We start from the raw sequence: 20,448 nt of genomic DNA on the forward strand, positions 1-20,448 counted from the left end.
ATGCCTTTACCATCTAAATGTGGCTCCAGTTGATGTTTTTGTACGAGATAGCGGATTTCTTGTTGCCGCGTGTTCCACCAGAGCGTCAGCATTGGCCTCTGCCAGTCTGGAGAGCATGAAATTGGTACAACAAATCTTACCGTGGTTGTGTGTCAAACTACAAAAAACACAATAATATTCAGTGTGTAAGAATGACTGAAAATAACCTGGAAGCTCAGGTGACATGCTTTTATACTAAACAAACAAGCTGCACAGGTATAGTTACATTCACCGGCTGTGAAAAACCACACAGACAAAACAATGTTCTGTTTCTTTAATGTAAATGAGACCGCAAACCTTTTACAATCAATTGTGCGACACGGAAAAGTTAGAAAAGAAAGCGCGAGGCTTATGGTACGACGAGGAGGAGGAGGAATATCCGAATCGCAATTTTATCACGGGTGTCGTGTTCAATTTGAAGACAATGCCGCATGAGATTATTATTAAATCAGGAAAAGACAAGATAATACCGTGTTGACAAGAAAGAGACGTACAGGTCAATTAATTTCAAGATTCATTCAGTGGCAGAACAGAAGAAGAGACTGCGAAACAAAACGTACCAAAGATTAACAGAGATCGAGTAAATGCGGCTTGTTACAGAGTAATAAGCGCTAATCTTTTATTGGAGCTAATATGGTTTACAGCCTTTTCAGCACACACACAATAATAAACATGCATATTATATGTTTGTTTAAAAAAACGCTGGTGTTAGGTCCTGGCAATACAAATGTAGTAGCAAGTTGCTGTCATATGGAATCCATACCATAATTATGCTGTCATGGTGACGAAAGCCATGCTGTATGAAAAGTAATCAACATTTGAGATGGCGATGTAAAGATCTGTGGCCTGGAGGCAAGAAGAGCGTAATTGGCTGCTTTTTATTTTGTCAGGAGCGATGGAAATTCTCTCTCCTCCACTGATCAGAGTTTCATTAGCCAATCAGAGGTGTGTATGCACTCATGTATGGAGAACAGGGAATATCATTCAGTATCCAGCTAGCCTGTAACACTACAGGGTAGTGTGTGGGACGCGAGGTACTAGTGGGCAAATACTGAATTAGGAGAAAATATAAAAAAGATTTAATTAAAAAACTCATCACTCAACATGACTTGGCTCATGGTTTTTCTAAAATTGCTTTTGGAGCTCTTGGTCCTGAGAAAGTGTCAAATGATGATTATATGGAATTTAACAGACTATTAGGAAAATGGCATAGGTTAGCAGAAAAAAAAAAGCAGCAGTCTCCTGGTTTAATTTTATGCATTGAATGCTAAAGCTAGCTCTATTTTTAATTTACAGTGATATATCTCATGAATAATTATAGTATGATGTGCTATCAATATATCCAATTACTGTGGAGCTGATCTCTGAGCCCTTCATCACTACATACAGGGCTGAGAAATTCTACAAAACAATTCCCCTCCAAAAAAAATACATGTAAAAAAAAAAAATTATAACTGTTTTTGAAAAGACATTTAATGAGTTTGCATAGAGTCGAGGATATATCCAAAGTGCACAAGTGCACGTATTTAAGAAAAGGTGCTGTAGCATTTAATTGCTGTTTTCTGCTTAGATCTCGCGAACTATTCTAGCGGCACTGAACCGCTGCTGCTTTTACGTACGCAGACGAACCTCTCTACAAATGCACATCTACTTTTAGAAGTGTAAAGATCTCAACCATCAATCTCAGCTCTTAAACACAAATAACATGATGAATTCAACTGGACAATGGCAGCACTTCTTCAAAACAACATGGCTGTTATAGAAAAAAGGGCAGTGACATAAAAGGAAAGGTTAATTGTTAAGACTTTTCTTTCTGTTTGTGTTCTCGCGCTTGACTCTCGCCCATAGAGTGAAAAAGATGGTGGGTTACTTTGAATGTACGTGGAACGGAGAGGTTAAAGAGCACTGGGAAATGGAGGTGAGGTCATCACAGGGCGCGGAGCCGGGCTAGAAGAGCCTCCACGTCAGTCTCTCCGTTAGCTGAGCAGCTGGGGGGAGTTTGCTCCTTTTCACACTCTCGCTCTCTCGCTCGCTCTTTCTCCTGCTCCCTCTCTGGCCGGTGGGCTGATCGCCGAGCTGCAGATGAATGGGCCTCGCTCTCATAATAAGCCTCCTTGGAAGTGAGGGCTCGTGCCGAGCTGAAATTGATATTCTGCCGAGACCGTGACCTTTGCAGAGGTACCTTTGTGTTTTCTGCAGGATGGAGAAAGGCAGAAAAAAACAGATAGAGAAAGAATGAGAGAGAGAGAGAGAGAGAGAGAGAGAGAGAGTAAAAAAAATGAGTGCATTCTCATCAAAGTATTTATCCCTGTTAGCAGCTTTTAGAAAATTGGCTGTGAGAAGCCGGGGGAGTCATCAGACAAATGAGAGGCAGCCCAAGGAGGAGAGAAGGTGTCAATCACCGAGCCATGCAAATGACACCTGTGGGACAACACTAACATAATTAAATCGAAGCGTATTATTGTACAAGTAGAGAATTGCACCAACACCCATTCTCCTTTCTACAGGAAACCTTTTCACCTCGATCCCCCCCCCCACACACACAGACACACCCACCCACACACAGACAGACAAAAATCTCAAGATTAGCACACTGCTGATTTCTATAAAATTAACCTTTTGCTTTGTCCTGCCTGGCCTTTGTCTCTCACTTCCTTTCTCGTCTTCTCCCTACAAGCAGTTTAGCTCCGCCCTCATCCCTGTGTTGTGGGAGTGATCAGAAGAGCCAGCCCTCTGGACTCCTGCGCTACATTCCGCCACACGGATCATTAGCCAAAGATGTGCTTGATTGACTCGACCACCGGCATCTTAAAAAAAAAAGAAGTCTTTGGCTGCCTGTCTGCGCTTCCTGTTCTCTGCACTCTCCTCGCTCTCCCTCTCCCCATGTTAGAAAGCAAAAAGAAGCTGCCATCTCTTATGGATTACAGCCCTGAGCTGAGTGCATTTAAACTTTATCTGGCTTACAGGGAAGAAAGAAACAAAAAAAAATGGAGATGTAGACAGACAGATAGCAGGGGGAGGGCTCGGATGGCGAGAAAGAGAAATCCATATTAATGTGACCTCGCTTCTGAACGGAGCAGAGGAGTAAAGTGTTTTCATCCAGAGCTTTCCGGAGTACGAGGACGTGTTGTCAGATCAGCGGCGGTTCCCGGCTCGGCCGCATCACTCATCGTGCGGCTGAAGCTACTGTCTGAGATGCAGATTAAAAAAGTGACAGGGGTGGATCTGGATGGGGTTGTGAAACATCACAGCTGCTTTGATAAATGACAACGGAAATGACAACACTACTAAACAATACTGAAGCACGATTTCCCGGCCTGAAGTCTCACAACCACGTAAATCGCCTGTGTTTAATAGAGTTTTATAGAGCTGTTCCAATTCTGTCCGAGGAGGCTGTGAAGGTCAGACTCATCAGACCTCATAATTTTCCACGCTGCTGTGACAGATATAGCAAATGTCCGCAGACGGCCGTTCAGCACGGCCTGAACTACGACTAACCCTTCACTCAAGCTCAAACTTTGCACAAGCAGCCCATCAACTACCTGCGACAGCTACATCAATTTATGATTGAATGGCATTTCAATTGCAAATGAAGCAGTAGGGAGTGCTAGAGGTGCTGTGAAGTCTGCACGGCTCTAAGATGAATGCTATGCGGGCTATACAGGGAGCTAGACTCGTGTGGCAGGATAATTAAGGCTGTGTATGGAGCTGCAAGTTTGTATTCCGTTCCTCTCTCAATACTAGTTTGTATGGCTACACACTCGTTTGTCACTGTGTGGCACTCTCTGCCCCATGCTTCACACTTTAGTCATATGCTTCCTTTCTTTACATGGATCATTTAAATGTGGTTTGTTTGCATTTTGTCTGACATTTGGCTCTGCTGATATGACCAGACACTGTGTTTGTGTGTGTGAGGAGAATGATTTAATGAGTGTTTTTCAAAGCCTCCTGAACACTGGTTGATAAGACTGCATCAAGCCTTCACTTGGACAAGGATCATGAGAGGAATGCTCATTGCTTGCCATCAGAAGACACTGAGGAGGGATTAATTAGAATGGGAGTATGGTTTCAGTCTGAGAGACAGTTTCACTGCTTTTTAGATCTGTCTGTAATCCATTTGAAACTTGTGCCTTTCCATACGCCAGGCTCACGCGACAAGAATTTGAGGCCGATTCTCCTCTCACGACAATCGCAAACCTTCAGGCTGGTCTTAAACTATCATCTTGATATCAAACTATGACTCAACATCCTGTTTAATCTGTGTGGAATGTCTACTATAAAATACAACCTTAATGTCCAATGAGAACATTTGAACGGAAGTTACTTAGATACACTAAATGACCAAAAGTTTGTGATACCTGATCATCACACCCAAATATGCTTGTTAAAAATCTCATTACAGATTTTGTCCCTTTTTCCTGTTATAATTTCCAGAAGTTCCACTCTTCTGGGAAGGTTTTCCAATAGAAGTTTGAGTCTGGCTGTGGGGATTTGTGTTTATTCAGCTACAAGAGCATTAGTGAGATTTGACAGGTCTGGGGTTCCAGTCAGTGTTCCATTTCACCCCAAAGGTGTTCAGTGGGGTTGAGTGAGAGTCAGGGCTCTGTGCAGGACACGCAAGTTCATCCACTCCAACCTTAACACACCATGTCTTCATGGAGTTTTGTACTTTGTGCACAGGGGCATTGTCATGCTGGAACAATGCTGGAAGGGAAATTGTAAAGCTACTGCACAAAGACATTCTATACAATTGTGTGCTTTCGACTTTGTGGCAGCAGTTTGGGTAAACCTTGCCAAATCATATCTTTAGGAACATCCTTTTTCTCTTGTTGGGTTGAGCTTGATGGGTTCAGACTTAAGGTCATAATACAGCACTCCTGCAGCAAAGAGGGATAAAGGCCCTATAGTGGCCAGTTACCCAGGGCCTTAACCATTGAGGCGCCATTGCTATTTTGGGCACAGGGGCATTGTCATGCTGGAACAGGGTTTGAGCGTCTTAGTTTCAGTGAATGGAAACTGTGAATCTACAGAACACAAAGACATTCTATTCAATTGTTTGCTTTCAACTTTGCAGCAATTTGGGAAGGCCCACACATGGGTGTCCACATACTTTTGGCCATATATTGTTGGCATATATCCTGTCATTTGGGTCAGACTGATCTTAACCTGATCTGATTCAACTATCAATCACAGTGACCAACGATGCCATCCTCCCTTACATCCATCCTTCAAGCCATTCATGCTCGTTCAGTCTCTGTGGGAGCGTTAAGATGGCAGTTCTCCCACACAGCGTGTTCTGGCATTATGGATGTCACTCTTGCCTTTTATCAGCGCGTGTGCCACTCAGCTCAGCGCTCACACAATTTTGCTCACGTCCGGTGCCAGCTAGCCGACACTCATTTCTCTCTCCAAATAGAACAGGAGCGCAAAACAGATTTCTGACTTGTGAGATCATTTTCTCAATTTGCATTTGCACTGAGGCTCTTGCGAGAAGATGACTTTTCATCTCTTTTGCTCATAACCATCCCCCTCCCCTAAAAGTTTGGCAGGCAGCTCAACAGAACGTGACAGTCGACAAGGACGCTTGATCAGTCTAACGAGCTGGTACGCAGGCAGGCTTACGAATAGCGGCGACAAAGCCTGTCCCATTTCTAACAATGCGAGGGCGCCTCAGCTCAATGCAATAACCATCTCCCCCGCTTGCTATTTTATTTATATATAGTTATTAGAAATGATTATGTGATTTGTCTTTCCTTGGACCACGGCCATAACGGAGTTAAATGGCACGTGGTGAATGGTGTGACTGGAGATGATAGAAACCGTAAGAGTCAGTTCAGTGGGAGGCTATGATACCAATACTGGAATGATTTGCTACTTTTTTTTTATTAGCAGAGTTGAAAAGTGGGTGAAACCATGCCAGCATAGTCACACTGGTTCATCAATAAAAACGGATGAGAAAAAAAAAAGTTGGATAAACCCTACTGACTTTTTAATGTTAATCTCATGAACACTTTTTAATGCTAAAAAAAAAAAATCTATAAATGGTCTAAAGCCAAAAACTGGTGTTTAGACCAGTAGCAAAATGGGGCAAAGTGTGTCTCAGGAGCTAGGAGTAAAGCAATGCAGGATGATGTAATGCTACCGCTTGATGACTAAATCTAGCTTAATGATCAGGCTCTCCTGCCGGACCTCTCATTTTCGCTCTCTGTGAAGTCTCAGCACACTCGTTTATCTACATTTGGGCGATAAAAAAGAGGGGGGATGACACAGGGTGACAAGGTTGGGGAGGATCAGAGCTAATTCTGTAAGAGGGTGGATTGAACCTGAACCAGCAGTCATAAATAATACCTTAATTGACGCCTAAAAATGAGACAGGACAGTGTGTTTGAGTGCATGAGGGAATCGCTCTGTGTGTGTGTGTGTGTGTGCGCGCGCACATGTGTATTGTCTAATCCCCAGCACAAAAATAAAAGGGTGAAAGAGGGAAAAAAGTCATTAATGATACAAAGTGGTGATAAATCTGGCAGAGAAGGAGGCATTAATGTCAGGCAGAGGACTAGCAGAGCGATGGCCTGCACATTTTCCTCGTGTCCACATGAGTTAAGCAGTAATTAAGCACATTATCACTGCCACAGCACATCCGCAACTGCTCCTCTCCCCACACTAAATCACATAAAACACATATTTATGCTTCTCTAGTGCCTGATAATTAAGGATGGAACCCAAATAAGACAGAACTGAAAGTATGAATAGATGAGTGTGGAGAGAGTGCTCGAGTCGTGATGGAGTGGGACTTTTCTCCCAGGTTGGTGCAGGAGCCCTGAGGCTTGCTGGGGTTATTGTGACTTGTATCAAAGTGCATCCTCCTGCTGTACTGGGATTTCGTGGGATTCTTGTTGCGAACTTGACACCACGTTGGCTGTGTGGAAACACACAAAGGGAATAAAAAATGCTGTGGATGCATAAACAGCATAATTTACAGGGTTCCTATCTAACTCCCTAGGGCGGCGTGAGACTCTGAGAAAGCATCCCCATGCACACACTGCTTGTCTGTGTCTAATAGACAGCTCTTTGTGGTCGCGGTGCTGTGGTTGTATTGAGTCCTTTACAAAAAAAAAAAAAAAAAAAAAAGCTGTAGCGGGGAGTTCTAATCCCAGAGCATTCAGCTCAGTGCTAAAATTAATTAGAAATTAAAATGCCTTAATGCTTACTTGATCTCAGGGAGAAAAGAAAATGTCAGCAAATGATGTTTGTTTAGGGGATAAGGAGATTGAAGGCGATTGGAACAAAATGGAGCTGATAAGGCGTTTAACGACTTTCAGATAAAACATCTGGAGCGATAAACGTGATCTAGAAGAATTTTTCATTCAGACAATATAATCAACAGAGTTTCTTAGTATAACACAAAACCACAAAGTGATAACAGTAATGTATTAAATTATAAAAGCATGCAGGGTTTTATCGTGTCAAACAAATCCCACAATATAGTGCTACCTTTAATGCACAAATTGCGGGCCAGGATGAAGACTTTTGTACCAAAACCTGCTTCTGTCAGTGTTTTAATAAATAGCCTCTTACTTACTGGTGTTAATTAATATTAGCTTCTCACTTTTGCTAAATTTTAGAATTTCGTTTAGCTATTTTAGTGAAGTTTACATTAAGTAAAACTCGCTTCTTTTAATACGCTGAAAGAAATGAGAATTTACAGTCACAGTGAAAGGCCAAGACAAAACTTTTCACAATTGTACAATAAAAAATCACGATGCTATAAATGAAAACAAGTAGAACTGGACGCCTACAGAGTCGACTGGGACGCCTCCACTGCCAACAAGCCTAGTCCTTCTTGGTATGAATTTATATGCATGAGAAGAACCCTTAAAATATGCTACTGGGGAAAAAAATGATTTCAGACATTTGACTTGGCTGTGACCTTGACCCGATAATCTCAGGTGGATGGACAGACAGACAGACGGCTGCTATCAGATATATCCAGAAAATGGGCCTTCATTCCTGATCATGAATATGTAAGTAACATCTCTGTATGACAAACCGGAAGAAAGTTATTTAGGAAAATCCTATTTCAGTAGGTTTATGGATTTCCAAAATATAATCAGTTCATCTGCTGGTTAAAATGATAATTCCACATGAATCCTGCAATCATTCAACCACTTGTTCTTAAGATATTGCACTCATGGACGGCCCTGAAAACCTGAACACAATCCCTCAATACACTACCTGTGGATGAGACACAAATATATAAGTTGATCTTGCCGAGATACGTGGGCAAAACTGGAATAGTTATCTGAGATATGTCTCTATCATCTCCGCACATCTGGATCTCGATATGTTTACCAGTTCTTGGCAAAATTGCTCAAGCTCTGTCAGACTGGATGAGAGAGCTTCTGCGAGCAGCAATTTTCTTGTCATAGATTTGCGATTGGATTGATGTGCTGGCTTTTAATCAGGTTTTACGGGATAAATGTAAAATTTGTAATTTATATCCTGAATTGATATATTTCTGTCAAGCTGCTCGGTGACAAGGTCCATCAATAAAAAAAAAATTAATTAAATTGTTATTCAACCACTTCAACTCTAGATTTTCTACACTGAGGATCTTTGTGTTCTCCTTTCCAGTCTGAACTTTTTCTTGCAGACTAGATAGAGTGGTGATCTAGCATTGCCCAGTATTATGCTACATTCACCTTACTTTCAACCCTGACCAGTTTCCCAGTCCCTGCGGATGCAAAGCTACCACCACCGTGCTTCATTGTGGGGATGATGATTCCCAGCGTGATGAGCAATGTTGGGTTGGGCGCTGTGCCAAATTCATTTTCTCATTTGGAAAAATCCATCAAAATTTAATGCCTTTGTTCTGCCCACCTTTGAACTGTGGAATGTTTGGGTTAGAGCAGTCCTGTGAACATCCTCTCTAGTCTAAGCCTCTGAATCTCTCCAACTCCTTCCCTTTATCATCTTTGGCCAATTGGTTGTTTCTCTCATGAATCCCCTCTTTACTGACTTGTTTTGGACAGCCTCCAAAACCAGAACAAATCCTTGATTGATACTTCGCCAGAACTTGACCAGATCCCTTTCAGTTCTAAGTAAACACTACAAAATGTGGAAAAGTTTAAGAAGGTGTATACTTATACAGCTTACTGTACAGTAAATGAGAGGACCGTGAAGTTTATTCTAAACCAATTTATTAAAGCGGATGCGATATGTGTGCTGCTTCTGCATGTTGCAGGGCTGTCCTCCGCCGATTAACGCTGCTTTAAACTAGGTAGAAGGAGAAGAAGCAGTGGAGTGCATGCAAACTACATCGTACCTGATTTGTGGCATAGTGCCACTAGAAATATGTTTAAAATACAACGGTACACCTTTCTTGGCCTGCATCTAAAAACTAAAGTGCTATGGAAGTTGTTCTAGTACTGGCATGTTACACTGGAAGATGCTGCCATCAATCAACATACGATCTGAAACTACACAAGCCTAAACAGTTCCTTCTGATCGTGCAGAAAATAGGACATTTAGTAAGAAATAAACCATAATTAGGAATGTATATTTATTCAGTCTACCACTGGTAAATGATTAGTAAGAAAAAAAACCCCCATCTGAACCCATGTTGCCAAGGGCTTTAAAATCAAGAGAATAATTTGGATCATAAAACAAATAGTCAATTTTTCATCTGAATTCTGAGCTGAAAAGCAGAAAGTGCAGCCATCAACAGCATGCTATTAATTACAGCACACTGAATCAAATTGCAAACCACCAGAACTAAGTAAAGAGCAATGAGGTTAGTCAGACTACAAAACACTCGGGGATTGCTATTCAGCAGAGGCGCTAAAAGCTAATCACAGCTACTGCAACATGGCCCACGCAGAGCCATAAACAGTTAGATCGACTGTTTCCATACAACACAGACCAGGAACTATTCAGAAACGCAGACCTCTTACAAATCTACCTCTTCTGTCCTCTGCTGTCCTGTCAGTCATCTACTAACCACTGTTACATGAGAGCTAATGGCTTGAGGATGGCTCTATTTCAGTCGCTTGCTCTCACTGTCCGCCGGTCCCTTTGATCTGCACTGCTTTCTTCTCAATGCTCACTGCAACTATGACCGTTTCGGAGATGATATTTGTTTGCAGATGATATTTCACAAAAAAAAAAAGGAAAAAAATCAATAGCTTAGGAATCCAGTACAGCGTTCCTGAGGACAGAGAAGCCAAGAGATAAACATTCACAAGACCAGATATCACAGCTGCAATCCTGGATCAGATACAAGCGGTTTTATTTACAACCAAATAAGTTATACAGGCCGCACGATCAAGATAATCTAGACCAAAGGACAGAAGCCTACTGCAGCAATCTGATTGCGATGAAAGCAAACAGAGAACGTATTCGACGCTGGCGTGTAAACGTGAGAGCGGAAAACAAATCACAGGAAAGAAAGAAAAAAAAAAGAAAAGGCTGATCCTGGTGTTTACTAAAACAGACAGGTTACAGAGGCTAAGCCAGGTATGCTTAAGCAGCACGTGCACTGAGAAGCAGCGGGTCAGACAAGATGAAATTTAAATATTGATTTTGTTAGACGCTGGGGTTTATAAATACATGAAAACCATTTGGCTTGAGACTCTTCCTCAGCAGGATCTCTTTTCTCCTTTCGGTCATGTCCTGATGTGACTGAAGAAAACTGAAAGGATACTCCAGGATGTATGTCTGAAGCCACAGAGCTCATGTTGGTACAGGAGCCTGGTAATTATTCTACTTGCACATTAATATTTATTTCTCTCAGACGTATTTCTTCTATGTAGCTTGCCTGTTTCCATGCATCATCCATCTCTGTTCTACTCCCCAATCCCTGCACACACACACACACACACACACAATCACACAATCTTCCTCTCTTTCATTCCCTCATCACAGTCTTTTAGGTTAATGAGCAGACAGACTGATGAGCTGTAGACGGGAAGAGGGAGTGGCTGACTGAGCTGAGGGGTGTAGACAGTGGGCTGTCTGTCAGATATCCAGCCTCAGGACTGAAGGACGAGGTGATGGCATTGATCTGACTGGCCTGTAATAAATGAATGCTCAGTGACACAAGCACAGAGCTGGACAAGTGAGCAAAATGACCGTTGGCTGAGAGGAGAGGAGCTCGTGCCTGCTGGCATGACTGATGTCTTGCTTAAAGTTTAAAACATTACTGTACAGACGGAGATGCATTAACAATCCTTTTGATAAAATTACAATGCAGGTTGAAAAATGCTATGCCATATTTAATCCTATTACGAAAGGAAAGCGGTTTTTATATTTTTACTGTTAGCGTTTCAGTTTGTAATGTGTTTCTAGAGCTCCGAATATCACAGAATTTCAGATGGAAAAGCTGATTTGAAATCTTCCATGCAATGAATCATGCTGCTAAGGAGCCTCTGAGGTAAAACAATGATTATTTTGATTCACTCATATATTAAGGACGAGTGAATATTTTCATGGCTACAAACAAAGTATCTTGTGGACAGAAATTATTATTTTGGTGCCATAAGATACCAAAGTCATGGGCAACTATCTAGACAGACAGACAGACAGACAGATAGATAGATAGATAGATAGATATTAATTTTCGATTACAGTCTATTCATTTTATGAATTCACTTAAGGTGACATGGACTAATGGTATCGAGCTCACAAAGCCAATATTTCTTTATGTGTCAATCTATCTTCATCTTCATTCCTGTGGCCACAGAGACCTAATTCAAAGGATTTCTCTCTTTTAAAACAAGTATTCAGCTCTAGTCAACCATCTCATGGCTACAAAAAGATCTCTTCACTTAATATATTACTTCCTGGCCAGACGAAGCTTCAGTCATGGCAACACCGTGCTAGAAATATAACCAGTAGCTCTGTATGCTGGAATCGTTCTTTCAGGCTTCTGTTTCCATTTTGCTTCCATTTTGGAAAAGAGGCTCCACCCCAGCCAAAGCGGAGCTGTTCAGATCTGCCCTTCTCCCTAAAATCCACAAAAGCACATGTAGGTTGAACAGATTTGCTGTTTCTGCTAGCTATTTCCTGAAATGTGAACATCTGTCAACAACAGAAGTCATTACTTATTATTCCCAGTCAATCAGCTCAGTAGGTACGGACCACGCAGGCAGCTCGACCTTCTTCGGGTGCGGTGAGAAAGATTTCATGCTGGGAGACAGAGTGCTGCAATACTGTCATCACATAAAAGAAAGAAAGTGCAAGTTGTGTGATCTAAAGGACACTATACTGATCATATCTAACACGCTCACAATGGGCTGAGAAAGAAAATTCAGATTAGGAGCATTGTGTTTCACCCCAACACAAGGGTTCAAAAAGAATTATTGTCTCTTTTGAAGTACTGAGGCTTGGCAATGCCCCCTCCACTGGCACGCTCGTTCTGAGTCAGGCTGCGTGCTGCCTCGTTGAGTCACCAGGCTGTTCTTTTAGCTATGCTGAATTCGACAGGTCTCAGTATGCACATCCAGCCTTGTGAAACGTACTTATGAATTCAAAACAGCCTAGAGTCATGCTCCATATTTCATTGAAGCTGAATATTTAAAAAGATCAACCCACTCAAAACCCCATAAACCATTCTTACTGAGGCCTCTCTGTCCTAAAAATGAAATATTTTATGCCATATTACATTACATCCGGCTGCATGAGGAGCGCTAGCTTCCTTTCACGAGCAGACGTGGCCTTCCTGGTAAACAGGAAGTGATTGTCAAAGAAACATATGCTCTTCTGCTGCTTTTCCTCTTCACAGTATCGCTGCTTACAGCCAGTCGTGTCCTGCTCTTTGACAGACTGCAATAACGAATCTGAGAACAGCATTCCCACAATCACAACTGAAATCCAGAACAATCTGCATCTTCTTTAGACCTGTTCAGTTTGGTATGATATAAAATATGAAAAATAGTGATTATTTCACTGTCGTGGCGTCTGCACACAGTATCTGTCTCATCACTGCATAAAAACCACAGACAGAGCTGCCTACATTACTAAAAACATTCAAGCATGCAGAGAAGGAAAAAACAATCAAGAACGATACATACCTAATAACTAATACTAATAAAAACTCATAATAATTATACTACTGCCAACATACGACACTGAACAAGATATGGGAACAGGATGAAATGTCATCGTCAAACTGATAATTAACTGCAATCTGCAGACAATGTGTATTTTTATCCAACCGTCTGACAGCATAATCTTAATAAAATGAACACATGAATCAATACAGTCTGTAGACCAGTCCGTGTCTCAGGTTACTCATAAAAAATGTGTATAATATAATAATCACGCAGACTTGCAGTTTATTACTGACCTTATACATCTTGGCTAGCCAAACGTAAGCATTAAACATTTAAATACATCGGTGTAGATTAAATACTCAAAGACAATATTAACCCTGCGCTGCATCCATTTTTAGTTTGAGCCCCAAAACAACATATTTTTCATTATAACACAAAGTGAAAGAAAAAAATGACTTTCATTTAGAAGGACATGCTCTCAGGTGTGTGCCATAATCACAGCATTAAGGAGTCATGGAAGCTCCATCAACAAAGGCATGACTCAAATAAAAAATTTTAATCTAACATGTCGTGTTTTCCATATGCCAAATGACGCAGTCTATCTGGTACTAGCATTGCTAGCAAGCTCATTACACACCACAGTGTATAACGACAGTGCTTAAATTCAGTGATTATTCATCACTTATGATGTTTTAACACTTTATCAAGTATCAATTAATATATGTTCAGTAATCACTTAAAATTGTAGCAGCTGCCAAACATCTATCTCAGTGCTGTGAAAAGACAATAAGGGGAGTCCTGCTCTCTGGTTAACCACAGGTGAGCTGCCAAAAGGCCTTTTGTGTGATCCAATCTATTACCCAGAGATTGACATTTACACAGTACAAATACTTGTTTTCTCACTTGACCTACGAGTTAACCCCTGAACAAGAGCTGTGAGTGAGGCGCTTCCCTCTCCGCTACCGTCCAGACCTGCTCCTGTAAGTATGTTGTGTTACTAATTAAAAAATAAAAATAAAGAGATAGCATAAAGGACAATTCAAGGTCAAAATTTATGTTTTGTTTTTTTAACTAATAGTGTCAAAAAAGAGCGACAGAGAGAAACTGTTTTAGCTCATAATGTGTAACTTTGGGCAGAGGCGATAACGGCAGATGCTTTGTGCATTTTGTGAAAGGTCAGCTATTATTACCATTCTTCCACACTCTCGCTCACTCTTCCTGATGTTCTGTAATAAAATGATGAAAGCCCATATTTAATTTAACGTTTTAACGAGAGAAATCTCTACACGGGGCTACTGGTGTAACACTTAAAATACACGCTAATGAATGTAAATATACATTGTGGCTGCAATAACAGGGCCATATACCAGTAAGTCTCTATGATAAGGTGCTGTTTTGGGTTTTCTCTAAGTAATGATTAATCTTGCATAAAATGTTGACACTCTTTTGAGGTACTCTGTGGAACTGTAAATCCAAATGATTTATGTTACCTCTTCTGCTAATGACAAATAATTACTAAAACCAAAAGAGACGATAAGTCGTTTTTTTTTTTCCTTTCTTTTTTCCTGTAAGTAATTTGGAATTGTTAGCAGCCAGTAACCTCCTTAAGTCATCCATCTTCCTAACCGAAGAAGCGGTGCAGATTGTGATGGATTATAATATATATTGTTTATTAAGAAAATGAAGCGGAGCGTTTATCAGTGCAGCTTCGCTTCTCAGCCGGAAAAACAGATGTATTATAAGCTACTTTATGTAATAATTATGACACTCCCTCACTACGTCTGTAGACAGCTAGGCGTAAACTTTCAACACTTTACATCTGAGAAGTAATGACCATAATCACAATTACATAACTAGTCTCATAATGTGGACATTTCTGCTATAATAATGAGTAATAATGGGTGTCCCCTCGTGCTCGTCTCCGTTTTATGGTGCTGTAGGACACTGCTACATCAGACAAGTCTGTCCTGATGTTCCAGCATTACAAAACAAAACTAATGGTTACTTTATCTGTCCCTCAGTGCAATTAGACTTAATATTAGACTTCAGTGAAGGTCATGGATGCTCTGATGTGACACAAATTACCCATCAGCTCGCTGCGTGACAGACATGCGTGTGTGTTTGTGCGGAGACGCTCCTGCACTCAAAGAAAAAGCAATTAAAAAGACATGGACCACTACACTTCTCCTGTGTCCTTCTGAATGATATGGCAACCCTTTCACATCTTTCCCCTTTGACACACACTGAGAAAGAGAGAAACACACAAACACACAACTGCTAACTCTCTGTAAGCATGCTGTACTGTCCTGTGGTTTGGTTGGTGACATATGTAGTGCACTAGGTGATGTGTGTAGTGCACTAGGTGATGTGTAGGTGATGTGTGTAGTGCACTAGATGATGTGTAGGTGATGTGTGTAGTGCACTAGATGATGTGTAGGTGATGTGTGTAGTGCACTAGATGATTTGTGTAGTGCACAAGGTGATGTGTAGGTGATGTGTGTAGAGCACTAGGTGATGTGTAGTGCACTAGATGATTTGTGTAGTGCACAAGGTGATGTGTAGGTGATTTGTGTAGTGCACAAGGTGATGTGTAGGTGATGTGTGTAGTGCACTAGGTGATTTGTGTAGTGCACAAGGTGATGTGTAGGTGATGTGTGTAGTGCACAAGGTGATGTGTAGGTGATGTATGTAGTGCACTAGGTTATGTGTAAGTGATGTGTAGTGTATTAGGTGATGTGTAGTGCACTAGGTCATGTGTAAGTGATGTGTAGTGTATTAGGTGATGTGTAGTGCACTAGGTCATGTGTAAGTGATGTGTAGTGTATTAGGTGATGTGTTGGTGATGTGTAGTGTATTAGGTGATGTGTAGGTGATGTAGTGCACTAGGTCATGTGTAAGTGATGTGTAGTGTACTAGGTGATGTGTAGGTGATGTGTAGTGCACTAGGTTATGTATAAGTGATGTGTAGTGTATTAGGTGATGTGTAGTGCACTAGGTTATGTATAAGTGATGTGTAGTGTATTAGGTGATGTGTTGGTGATGTGTAGTGTATTAGGTGATGTGTAGTGCACTAGGTCATGTGTAAGTGATGTGTAGTGTATTAGGTGATGTGTAGGTGATGTGTAGTGCACTAGGTTATGTGTAAGTGATGTGTAGTGTATTAGGTGATGTGTAGGTGATGTGTAGTGTATTAGGTGATGTGTAGTGTATTAGGTGATGTGTAGTGTATTAGGTGATGTGTAGTGCACTAGGTTATGTGTAAGTGATGTGTAGTGTATTAGGTGATGTGTAGTGCACTAGGTTATGTGTAAGTGATGTGTAGTGTATTAGGTGATGTGTAGTGCACTAGGTTATGTGTAAGTGATGTGTAGTGTATTAGGTGATGTGTAGGTGATGTGTAGTGCACTAGGTTATGTGTAAGTGATGTGTAGTGTATTAGGTGATGTGTAGTGCACTAGGTTATGTGTAAGTGATGTGTAGTGTATTAGGTGATGTGTAGTGCACTAGGTTATGTGTAAGTGATGTGTAGTGTATTAGGTGATGTGTAGTGCACTAGGTCATGTGTAAGTGATGTGTAGTGTATTAGGTGATGTGTAGGTGATGTAGTGCACTAGGTGAGGTGTAAGTGATGTGTAGTCTATTAGGTGATGTGTAGGTGATGTGTAGTGCACTAGGTTATGTATAAGTGATGTGTAGTGTATTAGGTGATGTGTAGTGCACTAGGTCATGTGTAAGTGATGTGTAGTGTATTAGGTGATGTGTAGGTGATGTGTAGTGCACTAGGTTATGTGTAAGTGATGTGTAGTGTATTAGGTGATGTGTAGGTGATGTGTAGTGCACTAGGTTATGTATAAGTGATGTGTAGTGTATTAGGTGATGTGTAGTGCACTAGGTTATGTGTAAGTGATGTGTAGTGTATTAGGTGATGTGTAGTGCACTAGGTTATGTGTAAGTGATGTGTAGTGTATTAGGTGATGTGTAGTGCACTAGGTTATGTGTAAGTGATGTGTAGTGTATTAGGTGATGTGTAGGTGATGTGTAGTGCACTAGGTTATGTGTAAGTGATGTGTAGTGTATTAGGTGATGTGTAGTGCACTAGGTTATGTGTAAGTGATGTGTAGTGTATTAGGTGATGTGTAGTGCACTAGGTTATGTGTAAGTGATGTGTAGTGTATTAGGTGATGTGTAGTGCACTAGGTTATGTGTAAGTGATGTGTAGTGTATTAGGTGATGTGTAGTGCACTAGGTTATGTGTAAGTGATGTGTAGTGTATTAGGTGATGTGTAGTGCACTAGGTTATGTGTAAGTGATGTGTAGTGTATTAGGTGATGTGTAGTGCACTAGGTTATGTGTAAGTGATGTGTAGTGTATTAGGTGATGTGTAGTGCACTAGGTTATGTGTAAGTGATGTGTAGTGTATTAGGTGATGTGTAGTGCACTAGGTTATGTGTAAGTGATGTGTAGTGTATTAGGTGATGTGTAGTGCACTAGGTCATGTGTAAGTGATGTGTAGTGTATTAGGTGATGTGTAGTGCACTAGGTCATGTGTAAGTGATGTGTAGTGTATTAGGTGATGTGTAGTGCACTAGGTCATGTGTAAGTGATGTGTAGTGTATTAGGTGATGTGTAGTGCACTAGGTTATGTGTAAGTGATGTGTAGTGTATTAGGTGATGTGTAGGTGATGTATGTAGTGCACTAGGTTATGTGTAAGTGATGTGTAGTGTATTAGGTGATGTGTAGTGCACTAGGTCATGTGTAAGTGATGTGTAGTGTATTAGGTGATGTGTAGTGCACTAGGTTATGTGTAAGTGATGTGTAGTGTATTAGGTGATGTGTAGTGCACTAGGTCATGTGTAAGTGATGTGTAGTGTATTAGGTGATGTGTAGTGCACTAGGTCATGTGTAAGTGATGTGTAGTGTATTAGGTGATGTGTAGGTGATGTGTAGTGCACTAGGTTATGTATAAGTGATGTGTAGTGTATTAGGTGATGTGTAGTGCACTAGGTCATGTGTAAGTGATGTGTAGTGTATTAGGTGATGTGTAGGTGATGTGTAGTGTATTAGGTGATGTGTAGTGCACTAGGTCATGTGTAAGTGATGTGTAGTGTATTAGGTGATGTGTAGGTGATGTAGTGCACTAGGTGAGGTGTAAGTGATGTGTAGTGTATTAGGTGATGTGTAGTGCACTAGGTTATGTGTAAGTGATGTGTAGTGTATTAGGTGATGTGTAGTGCACTAGGTTATGTGTAAGTGATGTGTAGTGTATTAGGTGATGTGTAAGTGATGTGTAGTGTATTAGGTGATGTGTAGGTGATGTGTAGTGCACTAGGTTATGTATAAGTGATGTGTAGTGTATTAGGTGATGTGTAGGTGATGTGTAGTGCACTAGGTTATGTGTAAGTGATGTGTAGTGTATTAGGTGATGTGTAGGTGATGTGTAGTGCACTAGGTTATGTATAAGTGATGTGTAGTGTATTAGGTGATGTGTAGGTGATGTGTAGTGCACTAGGTTATGTGTAAGTGATGTGTAGTGTATTAGGTGATGTGTAGTGCACTAGGTTATGTGTAAGTGATGTGTAGTGTATTAGGTGATGTGTAGTGCACTAGGTGATGTGTAGGTGATGTAGTGCACTAGGTGATGTGTGTAGTGCACTACGTGATGTGTAGGTGATGTAGTGCACTAGGTGATGTGTAGGTGATGTATGTAGTGCACTAGGTTATGTGTAAGTGATGTGTAGTGTATTAGGTGATGTGTAGTGCACTAGGTCATGTGTAAGTGATGTGTAGTGTATTAGGTGATGTGTAGTGCACTAGGTGATGTATAGGTGATGTAGTGCACTAGGTGATGTGTAGGTGATGTAGTGCACTACGTGATGTGTAGGTGATGTAGTGCACTAGGTGATGTGTAGGTGATGTAGTGCACTAGGTGATGTGTAGGTGATGTAGTGCACTAGGGGATGTGTAGGTGATGTAGTGCACTAGGTGAGGTGTAGTGCACTAGGTGATATGTAGGAGATGTAGTGCACTAGGTGATGTGTAGGTGATGTAGTGCTGATGTAGTGCACTAGGTGAGGTGTAGGTGATGTAGTGCACTAGGTGAGGTGTAGGTGATGTAGTGCACTAGGTGAGGTGTAGGTGATGTAGTGCACTAGGTGAGGTGTAGTGCACTAGGTGATGTGTAGGTGATGTAGTGCACTAGGTGAGGTGTAGTGCACTAGGTGATATGTAGGTGATGTAGTGCACTAGGTGATGTGTGTAGTGCACTACGTGATGTGTAGGTGATGTAGTGCACTAGGGGATGTGTAGGTGATGTAGTGCACTAGGTGAGGTGTAGTGCACTAGGTGATGTGTAGGAGATGTAGTGCACTAGGTGATGTGTAGGTGATGTAGTGCTGATGTAGTGCACTAGGTGAGGTGTAGGTGATGTAGTGCACTAGGTGAGGTGTAGGTGATGTAGTGCACTAGGTGAGGTGTAGGTGATGTAGTGCACTAGGTGAGGTGTAGTGCACTAGGTGATGTGTAGGTGATGTAGTGCACTAGGTGAGGTGTAGTGCACTAGGTGATATGTAGGAGATGTAGTGCACTAGGTGATGTGTAGGTGATGTAGTGCTGATGTAGTGCACTAGGTGAGGTGTAGGTGATGTAGTGCACTAGGTGAGGTGTAGGTGATGTAGTGCACTAGGTGAGGTGTAGGTGATGTAGTGCACTAGGTGAGGTGTAGTGCACTAGGTGATGTGTAGGTGATGTAGTGCACTAGGTGAGGTGTAGTGCACTAGGTGATATGTAGGTGATGTAGTGCACTAGGTGATGTGTGTAGTGCACTACGTGATGTGTAGGTGATGTAGTGCACTAGGGGATGTGTAGGTGATGTAGTGCACTAGGTGAGGTGTAGTGCACTAGGTGATGTGTAGGAGATGTAGTGCACTAGGTGATGTGTAGGTGATGTAGTGCTGATGTAGTGCACTAGGTGAGGTGTAGGTGATGTAGTGCACTAGGTGAGGTGTAGGTGATGTAGTGCACTAGGTGAGGTGTAGGTGATGTAGTGCACTAGGTGAGGTGTAGTGCACTAGGTGATGTGTAGGTGATGTAGTGCACTAGGTGAGGTGTAGTGCACTAGGTGATATGTAGGTGATGTAGTGCACTAGGTGATGTGTAGGTGATGTAGTGCACTAGGTGAGGTATAGGTGATGTAGTGCACTAGGTGAGGTGTAGGTGATGTAGTGCACTAGGTGAGGTGTAGGTGATGTAGTGCACTAGGTGAGGTGTAGGTGGAGTAGTGCACTAGGTGATGTGTAGGTGATGTAGTGCACTAGGTGAGGTGTAGGTAATGTAGTGCACTAGGTGAGGTGTAGGTGA

The 20,448-nt window shown here is 41.5% G+C and overlaps 1 protein-coding gene across 3 annotated transcripts in view; it reads right to left on the reverse strand.

Moving 5' to 3' along the window:
• Positions 1–288: 288 nt before the first annotated feature.
• The window catches only part of diaph3 (diaphanous-related formin 3), a 323,559-nt gene continuing 303,399 nt past the window's right edge, over positions 289–20,448 (reverse strand). For 2 of the 3 annotated variants that reach the window (XM_058400944.1, XM_058400942.1), the window contains one exon: positions 289–2,232. In XM_058400944.1, coding sequence (XP_058256927.1) covers positions 1,967–2,232 — 266 coding nt within the window. In that variant the 3' untranslated portion in view covers positions 289–1,966. The remainder of the gene's footprint in view (positions 2,233–20,448) is intronic. The other variant, XM_058400943.1, reaches the window with a different exon arrangement.

This window comes from Hemibagrus wyckioides, linkage group LG10, assembly GCF_019097595.1.
Source record: "Hemibagrus wyckioides isolate EC202008001 linkage group LG10, SWU_Hwy_1.0, whole genome shotgun sequence".
Lineage (NCBI taxonomy): Eukaryota > Metazoa > Chordata > Actinopteri > Siluriformes > Bagridae > Hemibagrus > Hemibagrus wyckioides.